We start from the raw sequence: 21,299 nt of genomic DNA, 5'->3' as shown, positions 1-21,299 counted from the left end.
ATGTTGCCCAAGCTTGTCTCAAACTCCTGGCCTCAAGGGATACCCCCAACTCAGCCTCCCAAAGTGCTGGGATTACCAGCATGAGCCACCGCACCAGGCCACACTTTTCTTCTTGAATTCCTAGATTATTGTATCTACTTCCATGGTTTCAAACAATTCAATCCTGATGACTCTTGATTCTTAACTATAACCCCTTTTTTGAAGTTCCAGATCCAAATACCTACAGAACACATCTTTCTGGGTATCTACTACCAGCTCAAACTTGGCATGCTCAAGCAGCAAACTAATTATTTATTCCTTTTAAAATAGCTTCTCTTCAAATGGCACTGGCATTTTCTAAAATTCTCCAAGACATAGTATCTGAAAGACATCCTGATGTTTCCCTCTCCTTTACCACACACACAAAAATCAGTCATGTGTCTTGTTTCTAATACACCTTTTTGTCTCCTAATTTCCATTTCGATTTTTCATCACTTAGTTTGAGACTTTGGGCCCATGTCATTTCCGGCTTGATTACTTTAATATCTGCAAACTGATACCTCTTACTGGAATCTTGTCCCCTTCTACTTGCCAGATAATCTTTCCCTGATTTTATTAATTACCCATTTAAGAATCTTCTGGATAAAGTTAAACCTTCCCTGACAACGTCTCTAGCATCATCTCCTCCCACTCCACACACAACCTTCCCATTACCCGTAGCAAAGTATTCGTAACATCACGATCTCAGTCCTCTATGGCACTGGCGATAATATTCCTGACTAGATTGAGCATCCTTGCCACCCCTATGCCCCAGCCCATCTGCAGCTACATAGTAAACAACTCGTTCTCAAAACTCACCTGCTCTAATAAGCTTTTTCAGGCATTCCCATATCCCAAAGCAGAACTGACTATTCCCCCTCTTTTTTGCCTAATTGTTACCATCCATATATTTTGGCATATACTTCTATCTCATCCTTCTAAATAATAATTTCTTTAAGGGTGGGGGCCATGTGTTATTCATCTTCATATATCCAGTATCTACAAAATGTCTTTATTCAATAAGTTTATTAGGTTAATTAATGTCATGTTGTTTTAAGGCATATTTCATATTTTAAGGCATATTCATGCAATATTTAATTAAGCTTTGCTCCAGAGATTAAATCACCAACAGGGAAAAACTGGACCTAAGTTTTTCTGACTCGTGTATTTTGGCATCTGGGGTACTTCTGTAATATCCTGATAACTCCCTAATTCATCTCTGCAGTAATAATACGCCTTGGAACTTTTTTTTCAGTTGGTGGTTCTTTCGAAAAACAGTAAGAAAGAAATGTACTCTTGGTAAGGATATTTACACATTCTTTAAAGAAAAATGTAATAAAAGTCTTCTTAAAAAAAAATTGGGCCGGGCGCGGTGGCTCAAGCCTGTAATCCCAGCACTTTGGGAGGCCGAGACGGGCGGATCACGAGGTCAGGAGATCGAGACCATCCTGGCTAACACGGTGAAACCCCATCTCTACTAAAAAATACAAAAAACTAGCCGGGCGAGGTGGCGGCGCCTGTAGTCCCAGCTACTCGGGAGGCTGAGGCAGGAGAATGGCGTAAACCCGGGAGGCGGAGCTTGCAGTGAGCTGAGATCCGGCCACTGCACTCCAGCCCGGGCGACAGAGCAAGACTCCGTCTCAAAAAAAAAAAAAAAAAAAAATTGGCTGATAGCTAACAAGCCTGACAGTGCTTTTTAAGGAAGTAGAGCACAAAGTACAAACAGAATGCTTTTATTTTTCTTAAAAAAGAAAAGAGGAAGAAAACTAGCAACCCCCTGACCACCTGTATTCTACTCTAAGTTGTGAGATCAAAGAACAAGTGTTGTGTCTACTTTTAAGTTCCATATAACAAGTAATATTTTAAAAGCAGCTATCTACTAACACCCAACTCATGAAGGCCAACAGATCAGTAGCCACCTCTGCAAGAAGTCCATCTCCCTAGCTAGCCTAACCACAACTAATAAGGCTCTCCTTTTTCCTTTGTTGCTCTGCTGACCTAAACCAGATGTCCTTACCAATTTCCATTATTTTCTCTGTCAGTTCCATCCCAACACTCCTAATTCCCTTTCACTGAAGACCCTTATCAATCCTGTCACTTCATATCTCAAGTCACACTCCACAAAGAAACTCACTCACTGAGTCTGATTACTGCAAGCTGTCTTCCCACTGACACTAATTCTAAGAGACACCAGAAAAAAACAAGTCTGCCGGAAAAAGCCACTTAACTCCCAACCACCTGTTAGTGTCCTCAAAAGGAGTTTCCAACAAATTACTACCCATAGCCAAAGTCCATTTGAGAGCTGTTTCTACCGTTTGACTGATCAGAATCCATCAGGTATACCCTAAATAGAGAAATACTTCACATTAAAAGAACGATGTATCTGTATTCAGTGGCATTGTAAGATTTTTATGTCCACTGCTGAGTAAAAAGGCAGCAAAATAACATGTAGAGTATCATTCATATAGTTACATACAAATGTATGTGTGTGTGTATACGTATCACAAACGTGAAAAATATGTTAAGAAAGATGGCCAGACACAGTGGCTCATGCCTGTAATCCCAGCACTTTGGGAAGCTGAGACAGGTGGATAGCTTGAGCTCAGGAGTTCGAGACCAGCCTGGTCAACATGGTGAAAACCTGTATCTACCAAAAATACAAAAAATTAGCCAGGCATTGTGGCGCACACCTGTGGTCCCAGCTACTCAGGAGGCTGAGCTGGGAGGATCGCCTGAGCCTGGGAGGCGGAGGTTGCAGTGTGCTGAGATTGCAGCACTGCACTCTAGCCTGGGTGACAGAGTGAGACCCTGTCTCAAAAAAAAAAAGTTAAGAAAAATGACTGCATTGGAATATACACACAATAATACATACTCATAACACGATATATGACTAGACTCAATATAGAAACACACACACCCATGCACCACTAACTGTGAGAACAGTCACCAAAATGTCAAAGGTGTATATATAATGCCTTCTAGGAGTAAAATCCAGGATTAATTTTTTTAAAGTTTTTAACTTTTCTATGTAGGTATTAATTTTAGAATCAGAGAGGAAATGCTATTTTGCTCTTTAATGTTTACCTTAGTATATTAATTTGCTTTTATCATGTTAAAGCAGCTTATAAACAGTATCGCCTCATTATTTAGTGGGAACTGCTATGTGGTACTTCAAATATTAGTAGTGTAAAATACTATACGAAAATTTTATTTTTATTTTATTTTTTTAAGAAAAGAGATGGGGTCTATGTAGTTCAGGCTGGTCTCAAACTTCTGGGCTCAAGTGATTCTCCCATCTTGGCCTCCCAAAGTGCTGGGATTACAGGCGTGAGCCACCATACCTGGCCCTATATGGAATTTTTTTTTTCTTGAGATGGAGTCTTGCTCTGCTGCCCAGACTGGAGTGCAGTGGCACAATCTCAGCTCACTGCAACCTCCGCCTCCTGGGTTCAAATGCTTCTCCTGCCTCAGCCTCCTGAGTATCTGTGACCACAAGCGCCCACCACGACGCATGGCTAATTTTTGTATTCTTAGTAGAGACGGGGTTTCGCCATGTTGGCCAGGTCTCAAAATCCTGATCTGAAGTGATCGGCCCGCTTCGGCCTCCCAAAGTGTTGGGATTATAGGCCTGAGCTACTGCGCCCAGTCTTTTAAGTAGTAATAGCTATCCATGAAGAATTTTCTTTTTAAGAGACTACATGTTTTCTTTCTGAGACGGAGTCTTGCTCTGTCGCCCAGGCTGGAGTACAGTGGCGCCATCTTGGCTCACTGCAACCTCCGCCTCCCGGGTTCAAGCGATTCTCCTGCCTCAGCCTCCTGAGTAGCTGGGATTACAAGCGCTTGCCACCAGGCCCGGCTAATTTTTGTATTTTTAATAGAGACGGGGTTTCACCATGTTGGTCAGGCTGGTCTCGAACTCCTGACCTCGTGATCCCCCCACCTTGGCCTCCCAAAATGCTGGGATTACAGGCGTGAGCCACAGTACCCAGGTGAGACAGCGTGTTTTTAATAAATCAAAGAAATAAAATACCTATCCTATTTATTTTAGAAAAACATTACTTCTACTTTCTGCAATACAAGCTGGTGAAAATAAAACAAACATAAAAAACCTCAGTCTCCCAATGTTTCCAGATTTTGACATCCTAGAAAGAAAAGTTACAATGTCAAAACAATTAAAATATTCGAAATAATTTAAAATGTCCACCAACAGGGATGGTTACATAAAATAAAATCCATTCACACTGTGCAACCTCACACAGCAGCTTAAGTGAGATTGATCTCTGTTGGCAAACATAGAAAGATCTCAAGACACACTGTTAAGGGAAAAAAACAAAATGCAGAATACCTGTGTTTACAATGTGTAAAAAAGAGTGCTAAATGCATATATGCACACTTCTCTACGACATATATGTCCATAATACATAGAATAAGATCTGGAGGGATACAGAACCAACTAAGAAGATGACTGAAAGGGAAAGGAGGCTTTAGGGAACTTAATACCTTTTTTACTTTTTCTGTACTGTTGGAACATTTTACAAAAATGCAGTAAAGCTGCTTGTGACCATACAGATATTCAGGCTACAGTTTTATCTCACACTAGTATTAGGTTTTGGAAAAGGCTTCTACACCCAACCACTTAAAATTATATTTTAAAGAATCCTTAAAAACAACGAGTTTTGAAGTCTAAAAAAAAAAACCCTGAAAGAGATAATAAAGGATGAGGACACTAGCAGAACACTGAGAATGACTGATTATAAGCAAATAATCTTCTCTCAGGTAAATTTACATCCCATATATAACATAAATATATCAAATAGATTCTGATATGTGACTGATGTGATTTGGACATTGTTTGAGAAAACTGAACAGTTTTAAGGTTCTTGATCTAAAAACAATCTCACTGACCCACTGAATATGCTCTTAGGAAATTTTTAAGAAGAAAATAACTAAAAATGTATACAAATATATATAATAAAATAGTCAATACACGTTTACTTATATTAGCAAAAACATGGAAAAATTAAAACCACCAGCAAGAGAAAAGTAGTTTTTAAAAATGGTAGAACATTATACACTCATTAAAAATCGTATTTACAACCAATAAATAAAGAAGATAATAAAGAAACAAACCATTTGCTTATCCCTCCTACTAAACCCCATTAAAATAGCAATTGATACAGTAAAAAAGGATTGAGGAAACAGACACATCTAGACTATCGGACATTCCATAAGGTAAGTTGACCTGAGCTCTTCAAATGTCACAGAAGAAAAAAAAGACAGGAAGCCTTTTTTATATTAAAAGGAAAAAAGAGTCTTCAATGCAGTATATGATCCTTTAAAATTAAATACTCAATGGGGGCCAGACATGGTGAGCCTAGATCGCGCCACTGCACTCTAGCCTGGGTGATAGAGACTCTATCTCAACAAAAAATCGAGGCAGGTGAATCACGAGGTCAGAAGTTTGAGACCAGCCTGCCAACATGGTGAAACCCTGTCTCCACCAAAAATACAAAAAATCAGGTGGGCACAGTGGCGGGCGCCTGTAATCCCAGCTACTTGGGAGGCTGAGGCAGGAGAATCGCTTGAACCTGGGTGGCAGAGGTTACAGTGAGCCAAGACCATGCCACTGCACTCAAGCCCAGGCGACAGAGTAAGACTCCATCTCAAAAAAAAAGAAAAAAGAAAAAAAGAAAAAGAAAAAAAAATCTGATAGGCCAGGCACGGTGCCTCACACCTGTAATCCCAGCACTCTGGGAGCCTGAAACAGGTGGATCACTTGAGCTCAGGAGTTTGAGACCAGCCTGGGCAACATGGCAAGACCTTGACACTACAGAAAATACAAAAATGAGTCAGGTGTGGTGGCGTACGACTAAAATCTCAGCTACTTGAGGGGATAAGCAGGGAGGATCAATTGAGCCTGGGAGGCAGCAGTTGCAATGAGCCATATTAACACCACTGCACTCCAGCACGGACAACAAAGTGAGAACCTGTCTTGGGAAAAAAAAAAAAAGTGAAAATAAAAGTAAAATAAAATCTGACAAATAGCATAACAGAGATCCAAAGAATTTTATCCATAATAGAAAAACAGAATATTAGTTTGAAAGAACAATGAGAAAACAAGAAAATGCTCTGAGAAATTAGAAATATAGTGGCTGAACCAAAAATTTTTTTTAAAAAGTCAAAGAAAGAGCTAAAAGAAAAAGTTGAGGAAATATCCCACACACACACAAAAAGACAGTAAGTGAAAAGGTAAACAAGATAAAGGATCAATCCAGAAAGGTCAACATTCAACCAAGAGCTCCAGAAAGAGAGAACAGAGAAAACAGAAAATTAATTTCTCATGCATTTGTTTAGTTTCACATATATGATCATTAAAGAACAAAATTAACTTATTGCAAATTTGTTTAGTTTCACATACATGATCATTAAAAACCTAGTTTCACACTGAGAGGGCCCAACAGGTGTCCTACACAATGACATCTAGACATATTCCCATGAAACTACAAAATAAAAAACTTAAGCAAGCAGGCAAATCTCAAAGATTCTGGAAAGGAAGAACAGGCAGTTACCCCAGAAGAATGATAATGAAACTAACAACAGCCTTTTCTTCAGCAATACTAAAATTTTGAAAAAAATATTTGCTTTCAAATTTCCTGAGAAAAATTATTTTCAATATAGAATTCATGTAGAGATAATTATAAAAAAGAAGAGGTAATTTTCAGGCCCACAAATATTTAGTTTTTCTTCCACATAGCCTTTAAAAGAAAGTTATAAGATACTCCAGCAAAACAAAATTCTTATCATACTGTCCTTTGACTATTTACTTGTCTGTATCCTCGTTATACTCTAAAACCTTTGTTCACTTTCAATCTTCGGCACCTGACACCAAGTAGGCACTCAATAAAAAAGTACTGGCATAGATTGTCCTCAGGAATGTGGAAGACTAACACAGAACCCCACATAGTAATGAATCTCTGAATCTAACCTCTCCTGTTTCAGGATCATGATCTCACGGTGAGACCTCTTCTCTGCAAACTCTACCTGTTTTAAAAGTTTAGCATTCCTCAGCTACTGTAATACAATCCCCAAAGATCTCTTTTCTGTTAACTCCTATGACATTTATAACTTGATTATATACTATTATATCATGTACTGTTTGATATATCTAAGCATAGTTCTTCAAATGCATACTCCCTGAGGGAAGAAACTTTGACTTACATATACCACCAGAGCAAGTAGCACGACGTTGGACAATAGATCTATTTGCTGTAACAGGCAACCAAAGAATCTCATTACAGGGGTCAGGATTAGAAACTCTTCTATAACCCAATCTCAGGCAATTAGAATATATCCTAAAATAATTCTCTGCATTGCAATAATCAAGAATTAACATTAGGTCGGCACGGTGGCTCACACCTGTAATCCTAGCACTTTGGGAGGCCAAAACGGGCAGATCACCTGAGGTCAGGAGTTTGAGACCAGCCTGGGCAACATAGTGAAACCCTGTCTCTACTGAAAATACTAAAAAAAACTAGCTGGGTGTGGTGGTGGGTAACCTGTAATCCCAGTTACCCAGGAGGCTGAGGCAGGAAATCGCTTGAACCCAGGAAGCACATGTTCTAGTGAGCCAAGATCATGCCACTGCACTACAGCCTGGGTGACAGAGTGAGACAGTCTCAAAAAACAAAAAAAGAGTTAACATTAATAGTGTTACAGTTCTTTTAGAATTTATCTACCAGGCTTTCTGCTTTTTGCTGGAAAGCCCATAAAAAAACAAACATGCAAAAAGAACATTAATATCATTGCATATTCTAGCTGATACTTATTACCTACCATACATCTTTCAACAAGTATTTATTAAGTACCTACTATGTGATGGGCATGTGTATTTTTATAACACATATAAACTATTTAAGAAACCCTCACATAATCCTAGATTAACATCTAAACATGAAAAAGTTCTCAAACTTTTTTCTTATTAATAAACACAGTCTTATTCAGAACTTGAGATTCAAACAGATCACAGAACTGCTCTGGCTGGCTAAAGCTTACGTAAGATAAGGCCCAGACCCCAGTCTGTCACGTCAGTCTATGGAGGCTGCCATAATAAAATACCACACACTGGGTCACTTAAACCAGTGGTCCCCAAACTTTTTGGCACCAGGGATTGGTTTCATGGAAGACAATTTTTCCACAGACAGGGTGGGGAAAATGGGTTTTGGGATGAAACTGTTCCATCTCAGATCATCAGGCATTAGATTTTCAAACCTAGATCCCTCACATGTGCAGTTCACAATAGGGTTCACGCTCCTGTGAGAATCTAATGCTGCCGCTGATCTGGCAGGAGGCGGAGTTCAGGCGATAATACTTGCTCACCCACCACTCACCTCCTGCTGTGAGGCCCAGTTCCTAACAGGCCACAAAGCAGTACCGGTCCATGGCCTCACCCCTGACTTAAACAACAGGAATTTATTTTGCACACTTTCAGAGGCTGGGAGTCTGAAATTAAGGTGCCCACAGATTGTTTCTGGTGTGGGCTCTCCTCCTGGCTTGCAGACTGCCACCTTCTCACTGTGTCCTCACATAGCAGAGAAATTGCTAGTGTCTCCTCTTCTTTTATAAGAAACCAATTCTATCAGATCAGGGCTCCACTTTTATGACTTCCTTTAACTTATATCACATCCCTAAAGGTCTTATCTCTAATACAGTCCGAGTTAGGCTTCAACATATGAATATGGGGGACATAATTCAGTCCATAGCATCATTTCCTGAACTTTCTCTATGATACAGATCCAAGGATATCTGGATGAAAAGACTAAAACCATTTAATTAGACGATTTAATTTTACAGAAAATTGGCAGGCAGGGAGGTTAAATGACTTAGTTAAGTCACATTAACAGTCAGTCACAGAATTTAAGATTAGAACCCAAGTCCCTCATCTCCTCCATTCTACCCAACTTTCTCTCATCACACCATGAACAGTAGTGAAGTCATCAAGTACTCGTGTGACATGAACATTCAAGGAGCTGCATGAGACATCATTAATCATGAAACCTCCCACATGAACTCCAAACTCACATAACCAATGCCTACTCAATACTACAGGTGAGTGTCTAATACACATCATAAACTTAACATGTCCAAAATCAAACTCCTAATTTTCTTCTCCAATACCTCCTTTAGCTCCCAATCTTTCCAGATGCTTCAGCCAAAATACTATGGAGTCACCCTTGACTCCTCACATCTTTTATTCAATGCATCAGCGTATCTTGTGTTAGCTCTCCTTTCAAAACATATCCAAAGTTCTATAATTAAATGTTAAAAAAAATTCAAAATCTGGCTAACCACTTTTCACCACCTCTAATATCAACATCATGATCCAAACTGCCAATATCTTTCCATTTGAATTATTACAAGAACATTTAACTCCATGCTTCTATCTTTGGCCCCTAGAACCTACTCTCAAAAACCAATTTGAGATCATGTTACTTCCATACCAGAACAGTTCTCCAATAGTTTCCCAACTCATACTTACTAAAATCCAAAGGTCTTATAATTTCCTCATGATTAGGATCACAATTACCTCTCTGATGTCAACTCTAAACCACACTCCCACTCTCTCATTCCACTCCAGCCACACTGTCCTCCTTTCTGTTCCCTGTGCATATCTGCCCTCCTCACCATCCTTAAAAAGGCCACCTTTATTAACAAGGCTTTCCCTGACCATCATAATTAAAATGGCATATTCCCTCAGTCCATTCCCTTTCCTTGATTTTTCTCTCTCACTTACCATCATCTGACATACTATGTACTTGTTTAATGTTCATCTATCCCTAGCTCCATGAGGAAAGAGATTTGTTTGTTGTGTTACTGTATCCTCAGCACCTAGAAGAGGATTTGGCAAATATTAAATGCTCAATAAATATCTGATGACTGAATGAGTGAATGCATGAATGAATAAAGTCATAAAACTGGGCTTCAAAAGCTCATCTTGTCTAGCATCATAATTAGAAAGCCATAAATAAAAAAACAAGTTTTTTCCCTTTCTGACAGAATAGTATAGTGAGTTGAAGTCAAAATACCAGGGATTAATGTAGTTATAGGGCCAAATGCAACAAGGAAAGAGAATGACATATACATAGCCCTTAAGTCACTCAGAGACTTATGATTGTAGTTTTCAGCCACATAATCCTTTCCAGCTGAAAATGCCCAAATATTTAGTAAAGCAAGTGTGTGTGTGTGTGTGTGCGCGCGCGTGTGTGTCTGATAGCACTGCCTTCACATGAAAACAAACAAAATTAACTATAAGCTTATTTATATTTATGTATAGAAATGCATAGTCAGCCGGGCATGGTGGCTCACACCCGTAATCCCAGAACTTTGGGAGGCCGAAGCAGGCAGATCACCTGAGGTCAGGAGTTCAAGACCAGCCTGGCCAACATGGTGAAACCCTGTCTCTACGAAAAATACAAAAATTAGCCAGGCTTGGTGGTGGGCACCTGTAATCCCAGCCATTCAGGAGGTTGAAGCACAAGAATTTCTTGAATCCAGGAAGTGGAGGTTGCAGTGAGTTGAGATCGTGCCACTGCACTCCAGCCTGGGTGACAGCGCAAGACTCCATCAAAAAAAAAAAAAAGGAGGGAAGGCAGGCAGGCAGGCAGGCAAGGAGGCAGGCAGGCAGGTATAGTAATAATATAGGAAAGCAGGCCAGGCACAGTGGCTCACACCTATAATCCCAGCATTTTGGGAGGCTGAGGCAGGACTACTTGAGGCCAGGAGTTCAAGACCAGCCAGAGGAACACGGTGAGATCCCTTCTCTATAAAAAAAACAAACAAAAATAGCTGGGTGTGGAGGCATGCACCCATCGTCCCAACTACTCAGTAGGCTGAGGCAGGAGAATTGCTTGAGAATTTGAGGCTGCAGTGAGCTATGATCATGCCACTGTACTCCGGCTGGGGCAATAGAGTGAGATAGTATCTCCTAATCAAAAAAAAAAAAAAAGTAAAAAATAAAACATATAGGAAAGCTTTAAACAAAACTTTGTCAGAGAAAATGGGATTACTGAAGGGAGGTAGTCACTTTTACTCTATACATTTGTGTTATCTATTCCTTAGGCAACAATAGTTTGTTCAATTTTATTTAGACAATATAAAAATTAACAAAGTAAAGCTCTTCAACCTCCTTCCTCAGAGATGACCACTAATAACAGTTTGTTGTGTACCATTACAGATCTTCTGCTTGCATAATCAAATGGACACATGCAAATAACTTTTAAAAAATTAGTTAAATGACAAGATTTCTGCTTCCAAAAAAATGGAGTAGACATACTTTTGCCTATTCCTCCTGCCAAGAACAACTAAAAACTCTTACGTTACATATAAAATAAACCTAAGAAGACCCCAAAAGGTAGAGGAAAAAATACACAGACTGGCTAGAGACCTCAGGATCGAGTACACAACATGGTAACGAATTCTCTGGGTTTTCATTTTACCTCTTATAACCCACACTTGGAGGGTGGAAATGAAGAAGTCAATAACCCAGAAACACCACAGGCACAAACAAAAATCCCCCAACAAAAGCCTGCTCTTTCTAACCAAAGGACCAGGAAAGGGACAGTCTTGCAACACAGAAAAGTTTTAGACAATAATTACTCTACTCCAACCAAACACTACAGAAAAAAACTGTGACCCCACCCATGTCTGCAAAGAACCTGATTTTCCAACTCCCTCAACCCCTCCAACAGGTTCATGTCAGAGAAGGCCATATAGAGAACAGGACTTTCATCCTAGCCAGGTGATGATAAACCACCACCACCACACCCATGCACCCTGCAGTCTCAGTGGAGACCATGTGGGGAGAGTAAAAGGTACTCCCATTCCTTCTAGCCAGAGAGGCTTCAGTAAAGGCCTAGTGAGGAGCCAGAACTCCCACCCCAGCTTAGCAATTAAGAGGAACATCCCTTCAAGTGTCAATGGAGGCTAACTGGGGAATCTGTACTTGTACCCCCTGTATTTCATGCCATATGGGGACTCACACTTGCACCCTCATACTGCATGAAGAAGGCAGCACACTCTCCCACTGAGAAACAGCCAAAATTAAAAGGTCAAATAGGATCACTAATCACACAACATAATACTAAAAACATCCAAGTTTCAATAAAAAATCACTCATCACATCTAGAACCAGGAAAACCTCAAAATGAATGAAAAAGACAATCAATAGAAGCCAATACCTAGATAACAAAGATATCAGAATTACATGATGAAGGCTGGGCATAGTGGCTCACACCTGTAATCCCAGCACTTCGGGATGCTGATCACCTGAGGTCAGGAGTTTAAGACTGGCCTGGCCAAAACGGAGAAACCCCGTCTCTACTAAAAATAAAAAAATTAGCCGGGCATGGTAGTAAACGCCTGTAATTCCAGCTACTTGGGAGGGTGAGGCATGAGAACTGCTTGAACCCAGGAGGTGGAGGTTACAGTGAGCCAAGATCATGCCACTGTACTCCAGTCTGAGTGACAGAGTGAGACCCTGTCTCAAAAAAAAAAAAAAAAAAAAGAATTATATGACAAAGCAGCCATCATAAAAATGCTTCAAAGAAGTCAGGCCCAGTAGCATGCATCTATAGTTCCAGCTACTTAGGAAGCCAAGACAGGAGGATCACCTGAGCCTAGGTGTTGGAGGCCAGCCTGGACAACATAGTGAGACCCCATCTCTTAAAAAAATAATGGTTCAAATAAGCAACAACGAGCATACCTAAAACAAATTTTTTAAAAAAGAGAAAAAAAAGGTCTCCCTAAAGAAACAGAAGACATAAAGAGGAACCAAATAATAATTTTATATTTTTATTTTTTGAGATGGAATCTCGCTCTACCACCCAGGATGGAGTGCAGCGGCGTGATTTCGGCTCATTGCAACCTCTGCCTCCCGGGTTCAAGCGATTCTCCTGCCTCAGCCTCCCAAGTAGCTGGAATTACAGGCACATGTCACCACGGCCGGCTTATTTTTGTATTTTTAATAGAGATAGGGTTTCACACATTGGCCAGGCTGGTCTTGAACTCCTGACCTCAAGTGATCTGCCTGCCTCAGCCTCTCAAAAAGCTGGGATTACAGGCATGAGCCACTGCGCCTGGCCCCAATTAATTTTAGACTGCAAAGAGAACCACCAAAATAAATAAGTTAAACAAGCTTACACAATGCATTCTTGCTTTTTACACTCAATACATAATGAAAATCCAAGTCTCTCTGTAGACAAATATACAGTACTTTTTAGTAGCTATAGTATTCTACCGTAGGAATTAACTATCATTTATTTAACTAATCCTCAATTAATGGGCATTTATATTATTTATAATTTTTCACTATTATATATCATGCATATGGGCATAATTATCTAGGTCATTTTTAATTATGTCACTAAAAGTGAGAGTGCTATTATGAAAGGGTACGCACAGATTCTTTTGGCTTTTTTTGAAACAGGGTCTCATACTGTTGCCCAGGCTAGAGTGTAGTGGCACAATTATAGCTCACTATAGCCTCAAACTCCTAGGTTCAAGCAATCCTCCTGCCTCAGTCTCTTGAGCAGCTGGGACTACAGGCACACACCACCACGCCTGGCTAATTTCTTTTTATTAGATGGGGTCTATGTTGCCCAGGCTGGTCTCAAGCTGCTAGACTCAAGTGATCCCCCCACCTCAGCCTCCCAAAGCACTAGGATCACAAGAATTAGCCACCATTCTCAGCAAGGGCATGTACGTTTTAAAGTTTAACACACACTGCCAAATAACCCTCCAAAAGAGTTGCACCAATCTATATTCCCACTAATAGTGTATGAGTATACCTACTTTTTCACATTCTTGCCAACAATAGGTATTGTGTAAATGTTTTTCCTTGTTTTCTAGTTTGACAGATGAAAACAGTACTTCATTGTTATTTGTACATATATTTCTATTTTTTTAGACAGGGTTTGCTCTATCACCCAGGCTGAAGTGTAGTGGTGCGATCTCAGCTCACGGCAGCCTTCACTTCCTGGGCTCAAGTAAGCCTCCCACCTCAGCCTCCAAAGCAGCTGGAACTACAGGCGCTTACCACAACATCCAGCTAATTTTTTTTATTGTATTTTGCTTGTAGAGATGGGGTATCATCTGCCTGCCTTGGGCTCCCAAAGTGCTGGGATTACAGGCATAAGCCAACATGCCCAGCCTTTTTACATACATTTATTATTGATATGTTAAATATATTTTCATGTGTTTAGAAGTCAAAACATAGCCGTGCACAGTAGCTCATGCCTGTAATCCCAGCACTTTAGGAGGCCTAGGAGGGCAGATTACTTCAAGTCAGGAGTTCGAGAACAGCCTGGCCAACATGGCAAAACCCCATCTCTGCTTAAAATACAAAAATTAGCCAGGCATGGTGGCGTATGCCTGTAGTCCCAGCTGCTTGGGAGGCTGAGGCAGAAGAATCGCTTGAACCCAAGAGGAGGAGGTTGCAATGAGCCAAGATTGCACCACTGCACTCCATTCCGGGAGACAGAGCAATGCTCCATCTCAAAAAAAAAAATAGTCTTTCTTTTAAAAATTACCAACTAAGATCTTCTGTGAATTCTCACTGTTCATCTTACTAATATAACAGTCTTTGGTATTTTAGAAATATTATCAGCCAGGTGTAGTGGCTCATGCCTATACCACATAATCCCAGCACTTTGTGACCTGTGGTTGGAGGATCACTTGAGCTCAGGAGTTCGAGACTAGTCTGACTGGGGAACACAGCAAGACCTCACTTAGCCAGGCGTACTGGTGTGTGCCTGTAGTCTCAGCTACTCAGCAGTCTGAGGTAGAAGGATCACTTGAGCCTGGGAGATGGAGGTGGTAGTGAGTTATGATTGTGCCACTGCACTCCAGCCTCAGAGGAAGACTCTGTCTCAAAAAAAGAAAAGAAAAAAAGGCTAAAATTCTGTCTTCCTTTTTGAAAAAAAATTAAAGTGAAAAAGAGAAGAAATATTACCCATTTATGCAAACATATTTTCTCCCATTTTGTTTTCACTTTGCTTATGCTGTTTTTTTGGTAGCAGTAAAATTTTTAGTTGGTTTAACTTCCATTTTAAAATTTAACTAAATCTTTGCCCCATTGAAGTTGAAATACTAAAGACATAAACCTAAAGGCTCAGTCCAAATTAGTTTCAAAGCCAAACAATCATAAAATCACCCCTCCACTACTGACAATTATTTAGAATTAGTCATGATTCTAATTAAAGAAAAGAATGCAGGTACCCACTAGTTCCCTATACATTCAATTAACAATAGTCTACTCTCCAAACCACATATAGATGGAGTATCTGTTATATGAAATCTTTGGGACCAGAAGTGTTTCGGATTTTCTTTGTTTTGGTTTTTCAGATTTTGGAAAGATACAAAGTAGTTTAGCATGCCAAAATTAAAAATCCAAAATCCAAAATGTTCCAATGGACACTCCCCCTTTGAGAGTCATGTTAGTGTGCAAAAATTTCAGATTTTAGAGCATTTCAGGTTTTCACAATAGGAACAGTCGGTAGGTACACAGTTCCCCCAGGTGGTATGATCGGACTTTTGACTTGATTTTTTAAATAATATTCCATTTCCCCATTGGGATCCCACTTCTACTCTAAGCCCCAACTACCCAGTTGGTTATTTGACAGCCCTTTTTTCTTCTGGAGAATGGACCCTTTCCCATGGCTTCACTGTTATCTGGAAACCTAACTCAAAATAACCAGAACTCTGAAAACTACTAGTCTGCTACCTGATGGCTCATTATCATCACCACTTGAGATTTCTATTACCACGCTCCACCTCCTTTTTGGATATTGATCTAAACTTACTAAGTTACCTTGGGCACTATAATTTTTACTGCTAGTCAAATTACGTGAGCAGAAGCTCACAAAGGATACTAAATAAAGCAAATGTAATGTTTTATTCCTTTATTTTACTGGGAATCTGTTCTTCCTACTTATCTTCTCCCACCAGCCATTTACAGCTTTTGGCATACTTCATGGTATAATACTGCTGGTTTATGACAAGTATCATTAACAATGTCATACATATAATAACAACCACTAGAATTCTAACTTCTGTGAATGTCACATACATAAAGCCATAATGAAAGAAAACAGTTTAAAAAGATACCTTTTAATAACATGAAGGAAAAAAAATCAAAATAACATATCTATACAAATATATCCTATCATTATTCCAGTATTTTGCAGAATAAAGAATTTGTCTATATAATTCCCTTCAGTAGCCCACAAAATGTTTACCACTCCTTTCCCACTACCATTGTATTAATTAAAGACATCTGATGTCAATGACCAAACTACAGTATTAATGCTTAGAGCTAGGTTACATTACTTAACTTTTTCATTTTCTTTAACATCTTCAAGTCATAGGTAACTTTTTAATCTAATCTTGTTCCTACTCCAGGACATTCCCATGAAAAAAAAAAAAAAAAACTATATGCTGACCACAGCATGTATTTAGCAAAGACCATACCCTTAGCTGAAGAAATACAGCACAATTTCGCCTTCAATTCCTTAAACTACAAACTATATTGTATGGGAGCCAATTTTATGAAGTATCAAAGTATTACCATTCTGGACCAGGAAAAAGTATCTAGAAAGGACATTACTAGGTTTTCAAGTAAAGGCAATTTGCTCCCCACCAGGAGACACCTTTAGTTGTCACACTAGAGGAAGGAGAAAGACCACAAGCTGCTGGTATCTAGTAGCTAGGGGTGCTGCTAAACATCCTATAATGTACACAATAGCCCCCGACAACAAAGAATTATCTGGCTCATAATGTCCACAGTGATGAGGTTGGGAAACCTTGGACAAATGATGAAATGTGAATATGAACTGCATTGTATCCATGTTATATTTCCTGAATTTAATAATTTTTCCGTGGCTTCACAGAACAATAGCCTTGTTCTTAGGAAATACACATCAAAGTATTTAGGAATTTGGATTTAGGAATAAAGGAACATGTCTCAACTCACGAATGACTCAGAAAAAAATAATATGTACACATGTAGTGGGAAAGAATGAATGATAAAGTAATGGGGCAATATGCTAATAATTGATTAATCTGAGTAGAGTATATACAGAAATTTTTTAATTATTCTTGCAGTTTAAAATTATACCAAAATTAAAGCTAAACAAGTATTATCATGCCCATAAATTTATTTTACCTGGGAAACTTTGCACAATTTCCCAATATATTTGTGCAATATAGCAAATCAGCTTTCTTTTACTCCTTTCTCAAAATAAATTACCCTATATCGAATGGATACTTGCAAATTGAACCCAAATAACTCATGTAAGCTGAAAGTATAATTTCTAAAATGTGAATGGCACAAAGTTAGAAATGCTTAGATGTCTACCAAGGACATGACATTCTATTGTATATCACAGTAAATTCATGGCCAATATCTCTGCATTGTATATTTCAGGCTTTCAATACACACTGAAAACTGAAACCACTTAAGATCTGAACATGATCAATGCAAAAAGATATACAAGAAATAATACAAAAGTATTTTTAAGACTCAGATTTTCATAAGTTTAACACTAGTTATGAATTCTTGAATTTTATCATTCCTATTTCTGGGCAATTGTTACTTTAAACAGCATGCAACAAATTATAATAACGGCTTCATAAATAACAAGTTTACTTTTGGAAAACAATTCTTTAAAATTTTAAATCCAGGAAAAAAAAATTTAGGGAACTTACAGATGTTTGGGACATACTTGACTGTTGTGTGACACTTCCTGTGGGAGATGTAGAAGGTCTTCCACTGGACAAACTTGCCTAAAATAGTAAGACTTTTATAATACATCGGTAAAAACCTAAAGTTAAGAACTTTCTGGTACCATGATAACACCAAACCACAACAATAAATGTCAAACGGCCTATGCATGAAACAATTTTACAGTCAACATGGCTTAAGCTTTGGTTAAACAGATTTTTTAAATACGAAAAAGCTGAATGGTGAAAACGGGATCCAAAGACTAGTCTTATTTTTATTAACTACTTTATTGTCAGTTTCACTTTACGGGTCTCTGTCATCTTTAAAGTGGAATCATTACTCCAGAGTTATGAAAAAGAAATTAGAGCTACAGCAAGTGCCAGTGGGTTTCAGTTTCCTAAACTTGTATCACGAACATGTTATTTAAAATTACACTACTAAGAAGAAGCAACAGCTGAGAATCTACTGGTAACAGAAATAAACCTTTTTCAGGTTCAGTCAACTGAGATCCTCCTCCGGTGAGGGGATTTAAGATTAAATCTTAACAGCTTTATTTAAATAGTACAATAGTAACAAAAATATTTTTAAAAAACAAGCATTTAATAATGAAATCCTGTTATCAGTGGGAATAATATGATTGGATTTTAGAAAGATGGATATACATATCTTTGTATAGATAATTTCTGGAGAAGTATGTATTAAATTGTTACAGTGGCCACCTTTGAAGAATGGGAAACAGTGGTAGGCAGGGTAAAAGAACAGTTTTACTTTATCTCTTATAAACAATTTAAAATCGTTTTTTTTTTTTTTTTTTTTTTTTTGAGACGGAGTCTCGCTTTGTCGCCCAGGCTGGAGTACAGTGGCCGGATCTCAGCTCACTGCAAGCTCCACCTCCCGGGTTTACGCCATTCTCCTGCCTCAGCCTCCCGAGTAGCTGGGACTACAGGCGCCCGCCACCTCGCCCGGCTAGTTTTTTTTTTTTTTTTGTATTTTTTAGTAGAGACGGGGTTTCACCGGGTTAGCCAGGATGGTCTCGATCTCCTGACCTCGTGATCCGCCCATCTCGGCCTCCCAAAGTGCTGGGATTACAGGCTTGAGCCACCGCGCCCGGCCCGTTTCATTTTTTTATTTTGATTTTTTAATGAGTATAATTACCTACATAATTTTTTAAATCTTATTTTTAGTAAAAATACAATTTATGTAAGCCTAAGTACCCACTGTTGTACCTAGAACTATATACATATAACAAAGCCACTAGTTGCAGTTCTCCAGTCTGGATAAAAAGTACCGAGACAAAAGCTAGAAACAGAGTAACATAAAAAACATAGCCCCTTTTTCTCAATTAACTTCTATTTGGCAACCTATTAATATATTTCCTTCAGGAAAAATAACCACAGGACATCTGAGAACTCTGAAATAATACCCAATGTATTTATTTTCAGTAACTACTTACAGAAAACAGAAACTTTGGTCTCATAAACTCTTAATTTGTTTTAGTCTTACCTGAACGGCAGCAAGGCTCTGAAGCTGGGAGCTGCTTAAATGCTGCTGCTGAAGAGCTGCAGTATGCAGCATTAAGTGCTGCTGTTGGGCTGCATACATTTGCTGAAGGTACTGAGCAGCTGAGCTGGGAGGCCGATGCAACGCCTGTTGAATTACCTGTGATAAGTCAATTGAACCAATGTCAAACCATAATCTCAACCTTTATCTTAATCAGAAAATGAAAATATAAAAAAGTAGCAGTTTAAAATTTCACTGTTTTAATACATAATATCATCAAGCTTATTAACATATCTCTTTCCTAGTTACATATCACTAGAAACCACTAACCTGTACACATCAAAACTACCCAGTGGGCTGGAAGCAGTGGTGCAAGCCTTTGGGAGGCCGAGGTGGGCGGATCACAAAGTCAGGAGTTCGAGACCATCCTGGCTAACATGGTGAAACCCCTCTCTACCAAAAACACGAAAAATTAGCCAGGTGTGGTGACACATGCCTGTAGTCTCAGCTACTCGGGAGGCTGAGGGAGGAGAATTGCTTGAACCTGGGAGGCAAAGGCTGCAGTGAGTGGAGATCATGCCACTGCACTCCAGCCTGGGCGACACAGCGAGACTCCGTCTCAAAAAAAAAAAAAAAACAACAACAAAACCCAGTGGACAATTCACAAAAGACAGGCCAACTAAGCATTTCAAAAGATTTTCGACCTCACCAGTAGTCAAAAACTTACAAATTAAAACATGATACTATTTTCCAACTTTCAGATGGATAAAGATTTAAAAGACTATTACTACTACCTGAGGAAGCCAATACTCCTATACTGCTAGTAATAATTTAAGTTGGTATAACCTTTTTGGATAAAACTTGGTAGAATTCAGGGCTTGGGTGTGGAGAGAAATACCTTTACCATGCAGTCATTACAAATAGTAATGTAGATCAGTGCTGTCCTATACAGTAGTCACTAGTCATATGTGCCTACTGAGCACTTAAAATGTGGCCAGTGCAACCAAAGAATTGAATTAATTTAGGCCGGGCGCAGTGGCTCAAGCCTGTAATCCCAGCACTTTGGGAGGCCGAGACGGGCGGATCACGAGGTCAGGAGATCGAGACCATCCTGGCTAACACGGTGAAACCCCATCTCTACTAAAAAAAATACAAAAAACTAGCCGGGAGAGGTGACGGGCGCCTGTAGTCCCAGCTACTTGGGAGGCTGAGGCAGGAGAATGGCGTAAACCCGGGAGGCGGAGCTTGCAGTGAGCTGAGATCCGGCCACTGTACTCCAGCCCCGGCAACAGAGCAAGACTCCGTCTCAAAAAAAAAAAAAAAAAGAGTTGAATTAATTTTAAATTGAATTTTAATTAATTTTAATGTAAACGTAACTTGTGGTAACCACTGACCACTATAGTGCACATTGCTGATACTGATCTATATTTACTAACAAAAAAAAAATCAGTGGGTTACAAAATAGTATATAGAGTAAGATACCATTTTTATATTAAAATATTTGAAAGAGGCCGGGCGCGGTGGCTCAAGCCTGTAATCCCAGCACTTTGGGAGGCCGAGGCGGGTGGATCACGAGGTCAGGAGATCGAGACTATCCTGGCTAACATGGTGAAACCCCGTCTCTACTAAAAATACAAAAAACTAGCCGGGCGTGGTGGCGGGCGCCTGTAGTCTCAGCTACTTGGGAGGCTGAGGCGGGAGAATGGCGTGAACCCGGGAGGCGGAGCTTGCAGTGAGCCGAGATCACGCCACTGCACTCCAGCCTGGGAGCACAGCGAGACTCCGTCTCAAAAAAAAAAAAAAATATTTGAAAGAATCAGGCCAGGCACAGTGGCTCACACCTGTAATCCAGCACTCTGGGAGGCGGAGGCGGGTGGATCATGAGGTCAGGAGATCAAGACCATCCTGGCTAACACGGTGAAACCCTGTCTCTACTAAAATTACAAAAAATTAGCAGGATGTGGCGGTGGGCGCCTGTAGTCCCAGCTACTCGGGAGGCTGAGGCAGG

The 21,299-nt window shown here is 39.6% G+C and overlaps 1 protein-coding gene and 1 non-coding gene across 13 annotated transcripts in view; one reads left to right on the top strand and one right to left on the bottom strand.

The window, feature by feature from the left end:
* The window catches only part of PHC3 (polyhomeotic homolog 3), an 87,405-nt gene that overhangs the window by 57,908 nt on the left and 8,198 nt on the right, over positions 1–21,299 (bottom strand). For all 12 annotated transcript variants that reach the window (XR_643947.4, XM_009201379.3, XM_003894849.4 and 9 more), the window contains exons 3-4: positions 19,295–19,450; positions 17,776–17,853 (exon numbers count right to left, since the gene is read on the bottom strand). Coding sequence is in view for 11 of the 12 variants with exons in the window: in XM_009201379.3 (XP_009199643.1) it covers positions 17,776–17,853; positions 19,295–19,450 (234 nt within the window). In the remaining variant the exon portion in view is untranslated. The remainder of the gene's footprint in view (positions 1–17,775; positions 17,854–19,294; positions 19,451–21,299) is intronic.
* On the top strand, positions 7,724–7,785 carry LOC116273973. Its single transcript, XR_004182461.1, has one exon. It is a non-coding gene; the product is annotated as a U7 small nuclear RNA (small nuclear RNA).

Source organism: Papio anubis, chromosome 2 (genome assembly GCF_008728515.1).
Source record: "Papio anubis isolate 15944 chromosome 2, Panubis1.0, whole genome shotgun sequence".
In the NCBI taxonomy this organism is placed as follows: Eukaryota; Metazoa; Chordata; class Mammalia; order Primates; family Cercopithecidae; genus Papio; species Papio anubis.
The sequence above is the reverse complement of the archived record's forward strand: the minus strand, read 5'-3'. Positions and strand labels throughout refer to the sequence as shown.